The sequence below is a fragment of the Rhinatrema bivittatum genome, chromosome 1, assembly GCF_901001135.1.
Source record: "Rhinatrema bivittatum chromosome 1, aRhiBiv1.1, whole genome shotgun sequence".
NCBI classification, from domain to species: domain Eukaryota; kingdom Metazoa; phylum Chordata; class Amphibia; order Gymnophiona; family Rhinatrematidae; genus Rhinatrema; species Rhinatrema bivittatum.
In genome coordinates, this window is record NC_042615.1 from 359,785,407 (window position 1) to 359,806,546 (window position 21,140).

General features: G+C 42.3%; 1 protein-coding gene across 2 annotated transcripts in view; it reads right to left on the reverse strand.

Annotated features, from left to right (window-relative positions):
- Window positions 1-21,140, reverse strand: part of FRAS1 (Fraser extracellular matrix complex subunit 1) — an 868,026-nt gene that overhangs the window by 269,484 nt on the left and 577,402 nt on the right. For both annotated transcript variants that reach the window (XM_029600388.1, XM_029600395.1), the window contains exons 34-35: window positions 13,953-14,090; window positions 4,302-4,334 (exon numbers count right to left, since the gene is read on the reverse strand). In XM_029600388.1, coding sequence (XP_029456248.1) covers window positions 4,302-4,334; window positions 13,953-14,090 — 171 coding nt within the window. The remainder of the gene's footprint in view (window positions 1-4,301; window positions 4,335-13,952; window positions 14,091-21,140) is intronic.

Consider the following 21,140-nt stretch of genomic DNA (forward strand, 5'->3'; position numbering starts at 1 on the left):
TCAATTAGTTTAGATCAGAATGGGAAGTTGGAGACTGGGTGGTAGTTATCGATTATTTGGGGGTCAGTTTGGTTTCTTCAGGTTTGGTTTGATAATGATTACTGCTTCCTTAAGCGTGTCAGGAATCAAGCCTTGCAATAGGATACCATTCATTAAATTGAAAAGCCATGGGGCTAGTTCTTGCTTAAGATTGCAAATGAACCCTGGGGGAATTGGATCCAGTGGGCTGAAGGACAGGTTAAATATCTGGATGATATTTTCCATCTCTTTAGGGATGATGGTTCTGAAGTCAGCTAGCATGGTGTTGTCTGGAGAGAGTTGAGATGTTTCTATGGATAGAGAGGATGAGGTTATTAAGGAAGGTGTGAAGAAGTGAGAGTTGTTAAAGAAGGAATGTATCACTAGGATCTTATCCATGAAGAATTTGGCAAAGAGTTCTGCTGTGTGGCCTCCCTTGAAAGTAAAAGTGGTCCGAGAAACACATTTGGATAGCTTCTTAACTAGTTCAAACAGTTTACTCAAATGGTTCATACAGAGTAGACCTTTTTTGCCTAGCAAATGGCTGCTCTATACTTCTTCACATGCTCTTTGTTTTATGTTTCCTCCAAATTGACGGGATTGTCCCTGGCAGGGCAGAAATAGAAGCAGAACAGCAACACAGGCAGAAACTACAGAGGGAGCGTTGGGAGCTATTCCTTGCCACTGCTCTCAGCCAGCCCGCTTGGAGTCTCCAGGAACTGCAGGGTCCAATGCAGTCAAAAAGATCACTATAGCCTTAACCTAGCACTGGTGGTTATCCCGAAAACCAGACTGGTTAGCGCTTCTTCTAGGCTGGGTCTGAGAATGACTGTACTAGACAACAATTCTTCCCCTTAAGAAGGGGCTTTACAACCTTAGAACAGAAATGCTGTAAAAACAGCTTATAAGGCAAATATAATGCCAAAGTAAAAGGTACCTCTCTACAAACTGTTGTATATGGGACTCTCCTAGTTATTTTTAAGATGATAACAGCAAAGCCTATTAACAGAATAACTCAGATTTCATTGTACTCTGACCAGTGTGGTTTTTTTATTTTATTTTACTTCCTTGATAAATATAATGACAGCAGATCAGATGGATATCACATCTTTTATCTAAGCTGGATTATTATGGCCAATATATTGTAAAAATGTCCAAAAAATCAAACAGAGAAATAAATCTCCTTTGGACATAGCTGAATATGCCAAAAGCAAACCTGAGCATCTTTATCATGCAGCATGAAAAAATGTGGACAGCCAATGTTCAATCATGGCAGCAAGGGGACCCTGGAGAACTTAGTTAATCCTGGAAGAATGCCATGTTGCATAGTTGTGCAGAATTCCCCTCCTATGAAGAATTCTGAATTTGCCCCAAAGAATTAAGCAAGGGGACCAGGAAACAGCAGTGGAAACTTGCGTGAGCCAGAAAAGAGGAAAGAATAGAATTGGTGGCAGCTGGATGTGCGAAAGGAGCAATGGCAGGCCGGTCTACATACACCAGAAAAGAGTTGAAAGTTGGCACTGGCCCACGCAGGCTGGAAGGGATGAGTCATCAGCGCTGGCCTTGGCCTGCGTGACCCAAACAAAACAGGGAGCAAAAATGGTCCGGTGGAGTCTGAATGAAAGAGGCAGACAGTAAGCTTGGGAAAAGGGGGTCTTGCTAAATAGGAAGTGGCAGACAAGGAAAACTAAGGGGTCTCACTGAAGCAGCGGGGTGGGGTGTTAGATGGAGAGAAAGCTAGTGGGGGCTTCCTAAAGCGGAGAGTGGAAGTGCAGACAGAGGGAAAGCTTGGGTTGTTGCAGGGGAGAGGAGAGAGGATTGGAGAAGAGCAGAGAAAGAGAGAGCAGGGGAGGGCTTCAAGCCTTGTGGGGGGGGACAGAGAGAAAGCTGGGAGTCTTGCTGAAGGGAGCATAAAAGGAGTTGGGGAGGGGAGTCAAGCCTGGGAGGGAGAGAACCCGAATTCTGGAGGGCAAAGAGAGAGAGCTGGGAGTCTCCCTGTGGGTGGTGGAAGAGAGAGAATGGGGGGATGTGGATTGAGCTTCGTGGAACAGAGAAAAAGCAGGTGTGGGGAAAGGGATGGGGGAATCAACTCTGGGGGAGGGGGAAATAGTAATTGATAAACATAATTGATAGTAAGTTAACTATAAAAAAAAGCATATTAATAACAAAATCAAAGATAGGTATAACTAATTACATCTGTTGCGACAATTAAAACCTTTACTAAATTATGATGACCTCCATACTGCCCTACAAACATTGATAGTTTCAACCCTGTTTCCCAGCTAGCACAGTAAGATTGTTGCAAGTGCTTCAAAATGCTACTGCAAGAGTTCTCTCTGGAAACAGAAACCCCGATCCTATTACTCCATTACTGATGTCGTTATATTGGTTGCCGGTAACATTTGGAGTGCAATACAATATTCTATGTATAATTCATAAAATCGTAAACATTAAGGAATCTGACTGGTTGAGTGCGAAACTACACTTTCTTATGCCGCAATGCAACCTTAGATCTGCCAATAAAGGCTTATTAAGTGTACCATCAATACAAAGGGCCCATGTAAACAAAATGAGAGAAAGGGCCATTTCTATAGCAGGACCCCAATTATGGAACACTTTGCCTATTGAACTACAAGTGCAGAGCAATTTCAAGATATCTAAAAAAGATCTAAAGACCTGGCTATTCAAATGAGCATTTGAGGACAAGAACTTGGGTTGACTAAGGGTAGAGATCATTAAAACCAAAGCTGAAGTTATGAAATTTGCCTGAATGAGAAATATGGAGGGAATATTATTACACTGTCTATTTTGTGTTGATATGAATGTTTTAAAATTTGTAAAATTTGTATTTTAAATATTGTAAACCGCCATGACTGCACACCATAAATAAAATAAATAAATAGTGAGCAAACTGGGGGATTGATTAGTGGGGAGAGATCAAAAAATGGGGAAGGAGGTTCAAGGGAGAGAGAGAGCTGGGAAGATCATTGAGCCTGGTGGAGGATGAGCACAATCTGGAGGGGCCAGGCCTTGTGATGGGAAAATTCTGCAAAAAAAAAATAAATTTAAAAAATCTACATCTTTGAGTACTAACTTTTTTCTGTATTGCATTATAAATTACTCCTCAGATAGTTATTATACTGACTGAACAAATAAAACCCTCAGAATTTTGCAGAATTTTAAGACATTGTGCGCAGAATTTGTAATTTGTTTTGCACAGAATTTCCCCAGGTGTAGAGTTTGCTGCCAGATGGATGTGTGAGAACAAAGCAAACATCAGTAAACTAGGGGTGCCAACTGCCCGGTTAAGTTTACATCCTTTCTAACTGGAGGCAGTTCACCATTTTTCAATCAGTGCATTATGTATATCTGAACCATAGCGCAGAAGGATGACCTAATCTTTGCTGGCCCATCCAACATACCAAAACCCTCCATAAACCAAGAATGAAACGGATCAGAAAATAATTCTTGTAATATCAATCAATTCCTGGTCTCATTCCAGTTATATTTCCAACAACATGGTTTCATAAACATTAAATTGAAATTCTAGGTCTCTACACACAGATTATATACAATGATGGAATATGGGTTCCGTTAGGCCCCGGTAGTAGATAGAAACAGATACACCCAAGGCAGAGCTATAGGTAGAGACTGAGGAAAATGACAGTCACAAGAATATCTAGGGAAGTCTGACGGAGAGGGAACTTTGAGGATAGACACTCTGGGGACAAGGAAGAAGGAGATTCCAAAGCCCTACATGAGGCAGGAAGTGAAGTACTTGATGATATAAAGCCAGAAACAATGGAAGCTGAGGAGGCAGCCACCTATGAAGTCTCAGATATGGAGAGTGACTAAGGGAAGATGAGGTGCATGAGGACTATTTGCATTAAGGATTAACACCTAAATGTGTTTCACAGGAGAGGACTGTAATAGAAGCATTTTCCTTGGCATTTTTCCTAATGTTATTTTTCCACCAGAGCCACAAGCCAGGACATGGGCCTGCATTTGCTAGTATAATTGCTGTGGAGAAGAGATGAGATTGTGCCTCAGTTTCCTTGTAACATTTTTCAAGGACATGAGTTTGTTTGCTTTATAGACTAGACTGCTAGGGCATAGGGATGAGGAGCAAGGAAGTTGGCAACTGTAACCAAAGGCTATCCATAAAACAATTTTATGTCCTGCAGAAGAGACTCAGAGAAGAAAGTCAAGCCTGTGTAGTGATGATGACTCAGCTTGGACCCAGCAGCTTCACAATACATACAAATATATTAGAATTTTCATACCTGTGAAAAAGAAGTTCACTGATTCAGGAAGACCTAAAATAAAAACAATTCATGTTTAAGCAAATGAATTATGATGCTGAATACATGCTTGCTTTTTAATGACATTACAACGAACAAACAAAGGGGCATTCTGCAATTTCAAGGGGTGATAGATTTTACTATCTTAAAAAAAAGGGAATTTTTACTGATGGTAAAATGATGGAATATTTTGACAACAGAAAAGGTTATGGCTGTAACACTAATGAGAAGAATCACTAAACTGCAGTACTGGTAGCAATGCATAAAAATAGATTAAGTTACATAATTAGGTTATCTTGAAAAACAGAATTATTTTTAGCACAGTGCTCAAGAATCAGAGTTCACCATTCCTGCTCGAAGGCGAAGTTTCTGATTCCTAGTAAAAAAAAAAAAAGGGTGGTTAAACGTACTTGGTAAAAGGGAGATCTTTGAGAGGTAATAGCAAAGAGTTTTACTTCAGTTAAGTTTACATTTGTGAAAATAAAAAAATACAAGATCTGGTTTCTGGCAGTCAAAATAATATCGTCAAAAGATATCCAGTTAGGTGGCACTGTTTGCTTAAAATAAGAAAATGCTGCCTGCGGACTTCCTGGCCCGATTCCAAGCATCCTTCCCACTGAATATAAAAAAGTCCCCTGCCAGCCAACACCTACCTCCCCCAAATAGTTTAAAAGTAAACAGGTTTTTTCTGTATCGGCCTCCCACTCCCCTCCCTGGTAAATCTAGCTTCAAATAAAGTTCCATCCACTCCCTCCCCCCCATCCCCCCTGTTTCCAGGCCTGGGCGCTGTGAAATGGGGGCCTCAGGGTTCACACAGTTACTGAGTGGGTAGATGGGAGAGGCAGGGTTGGGGTGGGAGGGGAGGGAAGTAGAGGAGGGGGCCTTATTCATTTAACTATTTATGTATACATTTTTAACAAATAAGTTACAAAGCATATTTGCCAGAACATAAGGTGTTAGCAATCAGACAGTAAATCATAACAAAACATCACTGATTAGAGAAAGGCAAGCACAATACACATGCCACTCTTCTACCATGTGCCCCCTAGGCAGGGGTGGATGATCCAAAGAAAAAAGAGGAGCTAACACAATCATCAAGAAAAGACAGAAAGAAAATCACATTCAGGCCGATACAGTACAGTGCGCTCCGATGGAGCTCCGATGGAGCGCACTGTTAACCTACCACTGGACGCGCGTTTTCCCTTACCCCTTATTCAGTAAGGGGCGGAAAACGTGCGTCCAATCTGCCGAACCTAATAGCACCCTCAACATGCAAATGCATGTTGATAGCCCTATTAGGTATGCCCGCGCGATTCACTAAGTAAAATGTGCAGCCAAGCCGCACATTTTACTTTAAGAAATTAGCGCCTACTCAAAGGTAGGTGCTAATTTCTTCGGGCACCGGGAAAGTGCACAGAAAAGCAGTAAAAACTGCTTTTCTGTGCACCCGACTTAATATCATGGCGATATTAAGTCGGAGGTCCCGAAAGTTTCGAAAAGCAAAAAAAAAAAAAAAAAATTGAATTCGGCCCGCAGCTGTCGGGTCGAAAACCGGACGCTCAATTTTGCCGGCGTCCGGTTTCCGAGCCCGTGGCTGTCAGCGGGCTCAAGAACCGACGCCGGCAAAATTGAGCGTCGGCTGTCAAACCCGCTGACAGCCGCCGCTCCTGTCAAAAAGGAGGCGCTAGGGACGAGCTAGTGCCCCTAGCGCCTCCTTTTGCCCGTTTTTACCACCGGGCCTAATTTAAATACTGAATCGCGCGCACTGGCGAGTGGCCGTTCGTCCGCTCTTCCGCGGACTTTACTGTATCGGCCTGCAAATCAGGAAAAGGACTAAGGGAAAGACATTTCACCCAACATAGTGAGAATTTAAATATCATAGACAGGGGCCGAATTGCCTCTGAAAATTCTAGATTGTTTCATGATATTCTGTCTGTGGTTTCTGACAAGCCTCTTCCTATGGTAGCCCTATCCTTAGATGCTGAAATGGCTTTCGAAAGGGTCGCATGGAAATATCAAGCTTTAGTGATGGAATGGTTTGGTTTTAGAGCCTCTTGCATTAAAATGGTGAACCTCCTTTATACTACACTGAGGGTGAGACTTTTTGTGAATAATATCTTTTCTGCTTATTTTGCCTTACATAGAGAGACGCAGCAGGGATGCCCGTTGTCGCCGTTATTATTTAATATTGCTTTGGAGCCTTTGGCTATAGACATTCGTTAGGACCCTAGATGTTGGGAGTAAAATATCGACATGTGGCAGGCAAACTTGCAATATATGCGGTTGATGATGAGGTGCAATCTATCTCTAGCCTACTGGAAGTTATTGAGGCATATTCAAAGATATCTGGCTACAAAATCAACTGGTCCAAATTAGAGGTGCCACTGCTTACCAAAGACACTTTTCCTTCTAATGTTGACTCCTTTCCTTTTAAACAGGCAGGTTCTGGATTCAAACACCTGGGAGTCTGGCTAGACCGTGATGTTACTGAAATGATTGAACTGAAGGTATCATATATGCAGTCAATAGTTTCAGAGTTGACTTCTCATTGGTCTCCTCTTTATCCTTCTTGGTGGGGCCACTTGGAGGCCATTAAAATGGTAATTGCTCCAAAGTTGCATTATGTATTTAATATGCTCCTTTTACCGCTGAACCAGTCTGTATACTGTCGTTTAGAAAAGAACATGACTAGTTTTCCGTGGAAGCAAAACCTCCAGACAATAGCCCTCTGGAAAATGAAATTCCCAAAGATCAGGATAGAAAATATTTTCCTGCCGTGAAATTTTAGCATGTCGCTTTCCTTTAGCATCAGGGCATACGCTGGCTGTTTGATGAGGCGACTCAGGAGTCCCTGGTTTGGACTGCGTTGAGGAACATTTTGACTGCCTCACTTCCTGCTTCTTCCTTACCTTTCATATCTCTCTCTGTGCAGATGTGCCATTTGTTAGTAGTGCAGGCTACAACTGAGGCAATTCAAAAGTTTGGCCAGAGACTAGAAATTACTGATTGTTTTTCCCGATCTAAGCTCCTTTGGCTTAATCCAGCTTTCAGGATCAACAAACTGGTAATTAACTGGGTACATTGGCAGGACTCTGGCATTTGGAATTTGGGACTGGTGATTATGTTTTAAGTTTTTATCATTCAGGGCTCTTCAGCAGCTCTCTCTCTTATTCCAGACCATGATAGTTCTTGATGGGCTTCAGTGAACCCATTGTATCTTATGGAGTCAAACCATCAGAACTAGAGAAGGACCTTAAGCTTTCTAACATATGTGAGGTGGTTTGGGCATCTACTAAGCCGGCGGATAATTTTTACAAATTGATGAGAGACAAATCTCCCAAGCATTGTCGGGGAACAGAGTGAGTTTGGGAAAAAGCTTTCTATGCGATTGGATGAACAAAAATGTGCTTCTTTTTGTAAGATGTCCTTTAAGATCTCGTCTGCCTCCATCCCATAGTCCCTTTTTTTATAGCACATTGAGTTGAAGGTTAATAAGCTCTCTGGAGTGAAAGATAGTCTTTGTTGATCCTGCAAGTTAGCAAAAGGAACCTCTTCATATTTACTGTTTTATTGTAGAAATTTGCATACCTTGTGCATCTCTGTGTGGAACTATACTCCCTATTTGAGATGCCCTACCTTCCCGCTAGTTATATAGAGGTCTACAGTGCTATCTCACCCACTCTCCAAAAGTGAGAGTGCCCTATTTGATATTAGTGGCCTTACACTTGCTAATGTCACATTGGAAAGATAATACTGTATTGCCTATGCAATTATGGTGGAATGCAGTATCTCAATTTTACAAATATGAGAATGCAGTGGCGGAATAAGAAACATAAGAAACATAAGAAAAGAATGATTACGTCATTTACAATGTTTTAAAAAGGTCTGGGCTCCACTCTTTTGATATATTTCCTCTGTTCATTACACTGTCCTACTTTTTGTGTGCCATCCTGTTATTGTTTTGTTTGTATTATTCTAATAAAAACATCTGAAAATAAAATCACAGATAGGACAGCTATTCCTTACACCAACCTTCTATCAATTACTACTAGCTTGCATAGTAACTCTAGCATAAAGAAAATTTCCAGGATGCTATGGGTCAAAAACAAAAAAACATAAGGCGCATTAGCTAACTTTAAGATATATTTACAAGGGTGTCAAAGAAAAAATTCACCACCCAATGCAATCACCTCCCATCTGTAGAATCTCCTTCCTCCTACTCTGCGGCAACCTACATAAATCAGGAAACGTCCCAACTGACCCAGAAATCTAGATCTGAAGAAAAGCCAAACCAAAAAAGACTAACCGAGTAGCACATGTAACTCCTTCATCCTGAGAGTTTCAGAGATGCAGTCAATTTCAAACCGTCTTTTGTTCTTGATTTGGAACTGAAAAGCATTCAGTGCAAGGACTCCCCAAGTTCTCCCTCAAATATCTTTTGAACACCTCACTCAGGCTAATCATAGGAACCTAAGGGAAGCTGAGGAGTCTTAAATTCAACGCTTTCAATCTGTTTTCCAACATTTGCTGTACTCCCAAATTTCCAACATTTTGCTGTACTCCCAAATTAGCTCACATAAAGATAGTATTCTACCTTCTGCACCTCTGTTAATTGCTCCTCCAAAAACTACTAGGGAGAGAGACTGATGTTGTCTAATTGAGTAACTTGCTCTTTGTATTCTCTAAGGGAAGATTCCATGCTCTCAGTTCTTGTACTCACAGTCTTTTCCAAACTGCGATGGTGTTCCAAATAGTCTCAAGTGTGGTAACTTCAGGCTTAACTGAACTATAGACTCCAGCGCTAGGGAAAAGTCCTGGAATCTGCTACAAGCCCACGCTGCTATGTGTCGAATCATTACTTTTTACTCCTTCTGGCAGTAACGCTCGCTCTGCAGTAGGACCTCTCCATTCATCCAACCCCACACCAAGCCTCTAGACAGCAGATGCCAACATCTCTGGTGCTTCTGTGGCCAGCAAAGTAGAGGCTGCAAATAGGGAGGTCTAACCAAGGAAATTATCCTATGATGACTCTCCCCCACCAGCCAAACTGCTTCTTCCTGTTAACAGGGGATTCTTCTGTTCGGTGCAGCTAAGTGACACCTCAACCTCAGGCCGAAGAGAGGCCCTCTCCACTCTTCTGGCAGGAAGACGCATTAACCCAGACTCTAGTGCCGACATGCACGAGACTATAAACAGCTTGCTTCCTGGCTGGAAATGAGTCAGAAGCAAGCACCTGAACTTCAGCTTTCCTCTTCTTCTCCATCAGCAAAAAGAAAGAGGTGAAATCCTGGAAAAATGTAAGGTTATGAAGACAGTGCAGCAGTGGCCTATCCCTGAGCCTTAAAAGGGGATCTTATTTGACGTAAGGGGGTGGGTAGAGGAGGAGACCAGCGCAAAATTTAACACTTTCATTTCTAAATTACCTATAGTAGGGGTTTGGAAGGGGGAGCTTAGCCAGCAGAGGACATTTTTATATATTCAGTGGAGGGGGGGGGGGGGGAGGGGCTCAAAATCAGGTCAGGAGGCCCACATGGATTATGATTTTTTTAAATCCTCACTGCTACTTGATTTTTTTTTTTTGACTATACAGTATCCAGTATCCAGTTAAGAGGTAAGTTATCCGGCCACATTTCAAACCTAACCGGCCATATTCAAAAGATGGTTGATCTCCAGCTAAAGTTAGCCGGATAACTTTATTTGGGGATATTCAATGAGGTGTTTATTCCATTGAATAACTGGTACAAGTTATCAAGTTAACTTTAGTCAGATAACTTGGTGGGTCACTGAATATTGGGCCCTCAATATTTAAAACAAAACAGTATCCAATGCTGATTAATTGAAAAGTTCATGGTCAGCATTTTAATAAAAAATAAACATAAATATTACTATTAAGACATTGTTTTGAAAAAATGCTTTAGACTACTCCACTGCAGGCCTGCAAGAAACCATTCTGGTAACAGTTATGAGCTACATTACTCACACTGGATATGACTGGTCTTTGCTGCCTATGTCATGAATGACATCATAGCAATAGCACGGACCAATTAGACACCAGAATGTGGGTATCTTTTGTGATTCTTAACGACACAGCTACATCCAGGTGAATTCCCAGGGAACCTTTCTGAATAAATTCAAAATACAGAATAGAGTAATATTTTTAAATGGATAAAGGATAGATATGATTTCCTGTCCTGTGTACATCTGAACAGTATACAGAGGCTACACCTTTCTTTTAAAGAATAAAAAGACAGTTTCTAGATATCAATTATTTTCACTCAATTTTTGGGGCTCTGACTTCAGGGAGGTACCCATTTAAGCACACAGGACTGAGGCTTTAAAATTCCTGACAATGGCCCCATTTAATTTTCAGACAATTTCACCCACAGTATACCTGACCGTTTCACTCTAGCCTCTTGCCATCTAGTCCTACTAAAATAAATACATTCCATACCTCTTCCTCACAGGGTGTCCTGAAATGAGATGCACAACAATTTTTGCACAAAGGGATAATATTTCTGGGGTGGAGGTAGATCAATATTTGAACCTTCACCCTCATAAACATGAGAGTCAGATCAGAGCTGGATCATATCTATTCCAAACTGGATTCTCACCAGACTCTGGTACGGTTTGGTAGGCTGGGCTAGTTCTTAAGATTTTTATATGGAATCAGGTCAGCAAGGGCAGGCTGAACTAGCCCTGGATTTGTACGATAGACGTACAAGGCAGAATTACTTAAGAAAAGTAGGACTGCAGGTCTATACATGCCATGAGGTAAAGCCAGGACTGTCCTAAACTGGTAGTGAAAAGGGTGATCAAAATTGAAGATGTCAGGATCAATAATACAGAATTATGTTATAGTCTTTTTGTGTTCTATTTTCAGATTCAAGAAATTCATTTCCAAACATATGTATGTTATAAAAACAGTATAATGGGAAACACTTTTTAACATAATTCCTGTTGAGTTCGATTTTTCAGCTGTTTTAGACTTAAATAGGCATGCAGATTTCAAAACTGCAGTTAGTTTTCTTCTATCACGTCAAGTGTTTTCTCTACAGCCTAACTTAGGCCTCATGAAGCAATTTGATAAAGCTTTGCCAACTGAAGGAGGCTGTTTCAAGTATCTCATTTTGACATTTCCTAGCCTGTCGTTTGAAAAGATAAAGGCTGGTGTGTTTGACGGTCCACAGATTCGGCAGCTCATTAAAGATGAACATTTCATCGGGACAATGTCAGAACTCCAAAAGAATGCTTGGTTGTCATTCAAAAACCTTGTCAAGGACTTTCTTGGAAATACATGAGCACAGAATTACACCAAAATTGTCCAGAAACTCTTGGAGAGCTTCAAAATGCTTCGTTGCAACATGGCATCAAGGTGCATTTTCTGCATAGCCATCTTGCTGCCTTCCTGAAAAACCTTGGTGCAGTCAGTGATGAGCAAGGTGAACAATTCCACCAAGATTTGAAGGTCATGGAGGCACGGTATCATATGGTGTACATATGATGGCTGACTATTGTTGGAGCATCAGGCGAGATTGTCCACAGATTGAATACTGCCGGAAAAGCTAGAAGTGTAAATGTTTACCTTAATATGTATACTTGGTAGCAGAACTTTACTACTTGTACACAATTTGACTTATAGTAACAATATATAGCCTTTGTGTGAATAAAATAACTCTAAATAAACAGCATATTCAGGTAATGTTTTCTTTTATTTCCTTTGTATGTACATCTTGTATGAGTTTTGGGACAAAGGGAGGGTATCTTGTACCTTAAAAAGTTGATGTGATAGAGAAAAACTGCGGTCATTTTTGGATTCAGATGCCAAAAGTTAGTCAAAAACACGTGTCAGATCTAACTCAACGAAAATTGTGTTCCCCAGTGTTATCCTGAGACACAAAGTTTACAACAGTGAATGTTCACAACTGGCTGAAATAAGGCAGTTTGATTTGGGTCACCCTCCCCTTGGTGTGACTGCTCCACATTCACTGTGCTCCACAGAATCCCCAGCTATTTTTTCCACTTGCTGACCTCAGGATTTGAGCCTGTACTCTTCTGCTTTCAAACCAGGGACTCTACATCTGATCTAAAGGTACAGGTCTCTTAGCTACACTTGTAAGAGAAACCTAGCTACTTTATCCAGGTTCCTCAAATCACTCTTATTAGGTTAATTCCTTATAATAGTACTTTATAGTAACTTGGGCAGGATCAAGGAGTGAAACTGTTAAACAAATACAGAGATTTTCAAATTTTATGTATATGTCATATGATTGCAAACGACCCTGCATATAGCGCCATTCCCACGCAGCATTGTGTTTGAAACCTCGGGGTTCAGATCGACCAACAACTGAACCTGAAAAAATACATCAACACAATCCTCAAGGAAGGTTTCTATGAGCTCAGTGTGATGAAAAAATTAAAACTATTACTCCATGCTAGTGATTTCCGCACCATCATCCAGGCCACCCTATCATCTAAAATTGACTACTGTAACTCCCTACTCCTAGGTCTCCCCTATTCCACCATAAAACCCCTTCAAATGTTGCAGAATGCGGTAGCTAGAACCATATCCAATACCCGTAAATATGACCACATCACTCCCATCCTTAAAGACCTTCACTGGCTCCTGATCCCCTCTCGCATCCTCTATAAAACTCTTACTATGATCCACAAATCCATCTACACCCACAATTCCAAATGGCCTGATGAGCCACTTTGCCTCATACGCTCCAACCGACCCTCCAGAGCTTCCTACAAAGGTACTCTCCACGTGCCTTCCCTCAAGAAGGCACACCTCACCTCTACGAGGGACCGAGCCCTTTCCATTGTCGGGCCTACACACTGGAATTCACTACCCACGAACCTCCGGCTTGAGCCATGCACTATTAAATTCAGAGCTAACTTAAAGACCTGGCTCTTCATACAAGTTTACCCTCAATAACTCTTCTGCATGCTTACACTGCTGCGTTCAGCAACTAACCTGAACCCATGTATAAAGTTATGTTTATTCTTCACTGTAACATTTGTTTACCGGCTTCCGTGTTACTTCAAGAAGCCCGTTGCGTTTGTTTTTATCTTTTTTTTCCCCCTGCTACACCTCTGCTCCTATGTTATTCCATCCCCGATTCCCATTTAATGTAATTTCCAATCTTAGTTCTGCTGTAAACCGATATGATGTAGCTACTAATATCGGTATAAAAAAAGCCTTAAATAAAATAAATAAATAGATAGATTTTGGTGCAGTATTTTTATGCTTTCATATATTTTTGCTATATGTTTATTCATTTTATGTCTAGGATTTTATGTTATTTCAGACATTTTTTACTTATTTATGAATTTTATTTACTGTAAACCACTTAGTAAGTTTTATAAGTGGTCTAGAAATTGTTTAAATAAATAAATGCCCGACATTACCCTAACACCTTTGTCTATTCATCAACACAATACGCTGCTGAGCCTCTGGCTTGCAAAATAAAGCTCTGCAGACATGAGAGGTATACCAGGAATATGACCTGATGAATGGTGCTTGCTGCAGAAGTCTAGAAAACATGACTTAGGTGAAGTCTGTCCATAGGCTGTTGTAACGTTAGTTTAGGATCCATGCTGCTCCTCTGACTTTTTCGCTATCATGCTTACCAGTGAAGGAAAAGGCCATCATCTCTCTGAGGTGTGGTGCTGCAATAGGTGGACGGTAAGCTATCTTGCCCTGGTTAATGTCAGCCTGTGTGAAGTACTTAACGGGGGAGCGGGGCCGATCGCTGTGTTCCAGGATACCTGGCAAAATATAACACACACCTGCACATTACCATCATTAATCCTAATCCAATCCTAATCACACCAACTGTAGTAACTAGTGATTATTTGCATTTAGGCATCTCTGTTTTAATCCCCAACAGAATTCATGGATGAATTTTTTTTTTTTGTTTGTACAATTTTTATTGCATTTTAGCAGACAATAACAGAAACAGACAGCATGTTGGACACAGGTGTCCTTTAGTATCCAACAAGCACCGAAATGAACAAATGCAATCCCTGATACATCAACGCACAACTAGAGTACCCCCCCAATCCCCCCCCCAACCCAAGTCAAGTAAACCATACTGTGATGCGGGGTTACAACCCCCCTTGACCCAAAGAGCAGGACAGGATGGCTAGAGATATCAGTCATTAAGGAGCAAACTCCAAGCTCTATGAGGCAATGTCTGAATGTAAGGATCCCATATCTGTAGAAACCGCCGCCGCTGCCTGGGATCTTGGCGTGCAGTCATCCACGCCATCTGCATCAGACGGTGCCAATGATTCCTCCAATCAGACATTCAAATATGGGGCATTTGCTGATGACCTCCTGGATGAATTTACAGTCACAGCAGCTCAGAAATATTTACATGCAGCCACTTTCAGGATGGATAGATTCCACTCTTTTGGAACACACATGCCTCAGAACATCTGGACATGATTCAGGCAAATTCATTTTGGTTTCTGGAAGGTGAATAGTGGGAAATATCTGGGTTTTGACAAATAGCTCCTGTCATAAAATTAGATCTTTTACACATAGAAAGGCATCCATCATGGCCTGTAGAAAAGATATTTGGAACATGGAGGAGGAGCCAATTGCAGATGTTCCATTAATGCCCTCCCTTCTGTCCATAGAATGCCCTCAAGCATCTGTTCCCCCCACATACATATGCATCTTTTCCTCACCTCCAGTAGTCCCCAAACTCAAATATATTTTCTTGTGCTCAAGGCCAGCATAACTTTGTACTCAAACTCAACCACAACCATGCAGCTCCCATTACTTCTATGGGAGCAATTTTGACACTTTGAACATTTTTGGAATGTGAAGTTCTGATAATTTTTAATTGCACCAAGAACATTTTTCACAAATAAGTCCTTCAATGAACCATAATGAAGATAAAGAGTTGATGATTATTAGGGATGTGCATTTGTTTGCAATTAAATAGGAAATAAAGACGATATTTCCTATTTCATTGCGTTTTCGGGGCCGCCGAAACGATAGGAAAACTCACGAAATTTCGTGTGGTTTTCTTATCGTTTTTGGGGGAGGGAGAAAGGGCACATAAACAAAAACCAAAAAAACCCCAAACCCACACCAACCCTTCAAATTTAATTAATTGCAACCCCCAACCCTCCCGACCCCCCAAGGTAAGTCTTGACCCCCCCCAAGACTTACCAAAAGTCCTTGGAGGTCCAGCGGGGTCCAGGGAACGATCTCCCCCTCTCGGGCCGTCAGCTGCCACTAATCAAAATGGCGCCGATGGCCCTTTGCCCTTAACATGTGACAGGGGCTATTGGTGCCATTGGTCGGCCCCTGTCACATGGTAGGAACAATGGATGGCCCATGCCATTTTTTAAGATGGCGCTTGCCGTCCATTGCTCCTACCATGTCACAGAGGCCGGCCAATGGCACCGATAGCCCCTGTCACATGGTAAGGGCACAGGGCCATCGGCACCATTTTGATTAGTGGCAGCCGATGGCTCGAGAGGGGGAGGTCGCTCCCGGGACCCCGCTGGACCACCAGGGACTTTCGGTAAGTCTTGGGGGGGGGGGGGGGCGGGCAAGTCTTGGGGGTAGGGAGGGTGGGGGTTGCAATTAATTAAATTTGAAGGGTTGGGGTGGGTTTCGAGTTTCGTTTTGGGGGGGCAGCCGAAATAAAATTGGCCCGAACCGTGGGAAAACAAAATCTCCAAACGAAGGCCAAACCAAAAGGTTCGGCCAAATCACATCTCTAATGATTATGATAACATATGGTGGGCGAAGCTATAACATATAGAGGCTTGCAAAAGTATTCAACCCCCTAATAAGTCAGCAGATTTGTGTGGATTACAACACTTACACAGATTGTTCCATACAGTATGTTTAAAGCAAACAAGTATGTTCTTAAAATTAAACTTAAAAGTCACAATTTATTAGTTCTTTGCATTTTTTGTAAAATAAAATTAAAAACTGAAAAATGCTGCTTGCATAAGTATTCAACCTCTTCAGACTACTACTTGGTAGAACCACCTTTTGCTGCGATAATAGTTTTAAGTCTGTTGGGGTAAGTTTCTACCATCTTTGCACACTGGGAGTGATTTTTGCCCATTGTTCCTGGCTGATTTGCTCCAGGTTGGTTGGATGATGCTTATGGACTGCAATTTTCAAACAGTGCCACAGATTCTCAATTGGATTGAGATCTGGACTTTGACTTGACCATTGTAGAACATTCTCCTCTTTGTTGTTCCACCACTCTTGTGTTGCTTTGGCCTTGTGCTTGGGATCATTGTCTTGCTGAGAGGTGAATTTTCTCCCAAGTTTTAGTTTTTTAGCAGACTGAAGTTGGTTGTTTTGCAGTATCTCCCTATATGTTGCACCTTCCACCCATCCTTCAGTTTTAACAAGATGCCCAGTCCCCGCTGAGGAAAGCATCCCCATAACATCATGCTACCACTCTCACACTTTACTGTTTGGATGGACAGTGTTAGGTTTGTGCCACACATAGCGCTCTGAATTTTGTCCAAAAAGCTCCATTTTTGTCTCATCTGACCACAAAACCTTATCCCACATTTAGCTGGGTCACTCTATTGCTTTCTGGCAGATTTGTTTGGATGTGTTTTTTTCTTCAACATTGGTTTCTTTCTAACCATTCTCCCATGCAAACCAGTTGGATGCAGACCTCTTGATATGGTTGGCTAGTGCTCCTCTATTCCAGTCTCGGCCTCTGAACTCTGTAGCTCCTTCAAAGCGATTTTGGCCTCTATGGCTTCCCACGCAGGTCTCCTTCTTGCTCTTGACACTGAGTTCCTAGGGATGGGCCTGGCCTAGGCAGTGTTTGGGTGGTATGATGAGGCTTCCATTTCCTCACAATTGATCCAACAGTGCTCTTTGGTCTTCATTCTCACAGCTTTCCTTAAGATTCAGAGTCTGACCAATGGTACTAGAATTAGGGGGTCTTTTATCCAGAAAAGCTGACCTTTTTTTTATTGACTCCCAGGTAGAGGGCAATTGTAAGCCAATTGTTACGACAATATCTTTCATCTGTGTAAACTTGGAGCTTCCACAGCACAGGGGTTGAATACTTATGCAAGTAGCATTTTTCAGTTTTTAATTTTATTTTACAAAAAATGCAGAGAAATGACTTGTGACTTTGAAATTTTACTTTAAGAGCATACTGGCTTGCAATAAACATAGGGGTAGATTTTAAAAGAAGCGCGATCAGCCTACTTTTGCTTGCGCATCAGACTCAAGCAAAAGTACGCTGGATTTTAGTAGATACGCGCGGAGCCACGCGTATCCACTAAAATCCTGGATCGGCGCGCGCAAGGCTATCGATTTTGTATAGCCTGCGCGCGCCGAGCCGCGCTGCCTCCCCCCGTTCCCTCCAAGGCCGCTCCGAAATCGGAGCGGCCTCGGAGGGAACTTTCCTTTGCCCTCCCCTCACCTTACCCTCCCTTCCCCTACCTAACCCACCCACCCGGCCCTGTCTACACCCCCCCCTTACCTTTGTCGGGGGATTTACGCCTCCCGGAGGGAGACGTAAATCCCCGCGCGCCAGCGGGCCTGCTGCGCGCCGGGCCGCGACCTGGGGGCGGGTACGGAGGGCGCGGCCACGCCCCCGGGCCGTAGCCACGCCCCCGTACCCGCCCCCAAAACGCTGCCGACACGCCCCGGAACGCCGCGACGACCGGGCCCGCCCCCGACACGCCCCCGACATGCCCCCCTCCGAGAACCCCAGGACTTACGCGAGTCCCGGGGCTCTGCGCGCGCCGGGAGGCCTATGTAAAATAGGCTTCCCGGCGCGCAGGGCCCTGCTCGCGTAAATCCGCCCGGTTTTGGGCGGATTTACGCGAGCAGGGCTCTGAAAATCCGCCCCATACTGTCTGGAACAATCTGTGTAACTGTCATTTATAATTCACACAAATATGCTGGCTTTTTAGAGGGTTGAATACTTTTGCAAGCCACTGTATATATACAGTATTAGTGTATGAAACTACCCTTCTTATCATACCACATTTATAAACAGCAGGTAATGAGAATATTGAAGAGATTGATTTAGTATCATGTTGACTTGAAGCAGACTCCTAAGCTGACAGTTTTGGAAATGTGATATTTTTGAGCTGGTTGTTGAACATTCAGGTAAGCATACAGCCAGAAACCACTCAAAGACCCAGTTTCTGCTTCTGCAAAGCTCAAAACAGAGCTCAATGAGCAACTCCACCAGGGGAGGTGGTTGGATTCAGGGCCTGGGCTTCCATTAGGCAAATTAAGCATTCACCTAGAGTGCCAGACATTTGGGAAGATGGTGACATCCCACCAGCGTCAGGGCCCTGGCTGCAGACAGAACCCATCCTGCTGGAAGCCAAAGAGCAAGAGGGCCCAGAGCCAACAGTGGAGACCATCCTGCTGGTGGCCAAAGCCGTCACTCGTACGCAAGGCTCAGGAGTGGGCACAACGTGCAAGCCCAAAGGTTGCCTAGGCTGCCAATTTTCCTTGCAATGTCCCTGGCTGTGTTGTGTGAATCATAGGGCTGCTGTTATTAGAGAACCCTAATTACAGGTAAGCTATTTTACTTTCTCTAACAAGAAGCAGGCCCAGTGGATTCACAGACGGAAATTCCCAGAGCTCTGTCTGTCTGAGGGCAATCCACATTGATATCCACAATTAGAAGAAGATCAGGAGGGAAGGAGCTGAGCACTCAGCAAATAGATCACAAGGCATAAAAACTCAACCAACTCAAGAGATACAGTATGTAATATATATACATACACACACACACACACACACACACAGAGTATATTCAACTTGTCTTCTCCATTGAGAATTTGTTTGTATTTTCCTTTCTACAAAGAGATAGAAAAATACAAACAAATTCCCTATGGAGAAGAAAAGCTGAATAGTGCACAAGTACCCAAATGTTTGGGCATGAATAAAACAACATGAATTGTGGTCCTTCTCATAGGCATAGGAGACAACCTCACTTCAGTCAAAGGGTAAGGGGGCATACAGTCATACAAGATAGCTATGAACCCAAGCAAACCATATGAAATCTTGAAAGCTGGGCATGAGTTAGTCTGTTTGGACCTTACATCTCACTACAAGAGACTACTGGAAGTATTATGAGAGAAGGAGATTCAAGGACAAACCTATTGCTCACTGCCTAGGAAACAAAGAATAATGTATAAGTGTAGGAAAACAAGCACTTTGGATTATCTGGTTGCTTGCCAACTGATACAAAAGCATCACGTTTTCAAGACTGCCAGCTTGGCCAGCTGCTTGGGCTCAGGGGGAGACAGAGTCACATGACCCATCTCTGTGATCCCACTGATCCTGCTTGTTATTGCAACAAGACCTCTTTTTTCACTCGATCACATAACACCTGAAAAATAATTGCAGCAACCACCCACTATTTTTAAATACTGGCTACAGTTTATCACACACAAAAACAGTTACTTTTAGAAGGGCCTGTACACTCCTGTTCCTGCCAGGGATTGCAGCACCCACTTTCAAAAACTGCTTTGTCCTACATTAAGGGCTAGAATCTCATCTAATACATACATACCATCTAGGGCCGGTGTTAGATACACTGGGGCCCAGGGTAGAAAGTAACAGGTGGGCCAGGCTAGGGCCACATGCTCTGAGGGTCTACCTCAGTGACATCTCTCAGCTTCGCCAAGGACGACCCCTTGTAGTGCTGTGGCCCTGGTCAATTGCACTGCTTGCACCCCTCCCCCTTAAAATCAGACCTGCTACCATCTCTCTTCATTATTTAAACCTACGTTTCCTTGCATTCGTATCAGTTTTTATTCTTTCACACAGTAAGTCATATCTCTCACACACACACTCACACACTCTTACATGCTACATGCTTTGTACATACTCTGCACAGCAGCATCTCACAAACATAAGTACTTTAGAATGTAAGGCACACACACATCCTGGAGACTTTAGCTGATACAAACACCATTATTTACACTTATGCTGCTATGATACAATATAAGAATTCAACAAAAGACTTTTTCAAGCACCTATCACTCTTATGGCTATGGCTCATACTATCACATAATAAGCTCAGCCACAACCTACTTTAAAACATACTTCTCTAACAAGCCTCAAGAAACCTACCAAATATCACGTTATAATACATCATCACACTATAACTCTCATTGATACATTTAGACATACATCATATTACCCCAGTTTTAATTGACTTACATTGGCTCCCCATCTCACAGCATTTACTGTACAAACGTGCTGTAATGACATTTAAATTGCTTTACTCAAATGGGCTAATTTGTTGGTAAGAGTACATCAATCTACTGGTAATCCAAGATCTGCATAGAGAGGTTTTTTTTTATGTGCCCTCCATGAATCAGGCACAGTTCGCATCCACCCAAGAAGGCACAGTTTCAATTCCTACTTTTTGGAATTCATTACAGCGGACTTTTGCCAGAAAGAAAGCTTTAATAACTTTAAAAACTTATTTATTCAGGCAGGCCTATTTTTAATTGACTATAATAGCCGATTTATTCTTTTATATATGATGATTTTAATAGTTTTGTTTTTGTTTGTATTCTTTATTTCATGAATTTTTATGATGTTTTATATTGTTTTTTAACTCACTTTGTTTTATTGTATATATATTCAACTGTACATTGTTTAGTGCCTAACCGCGTAAGCAACTGATAAGTCTTAGAGAAAATACCGACAGACAAATGTATAACAATTTTTTTTAATTCAATTCTTGCAAGGGGGAAATAAGAATGCTCTGGTATATTGCTTATCCCCCTGCTTCCTGGCGGCATGGGGAACTTTTGAACTATCACCTC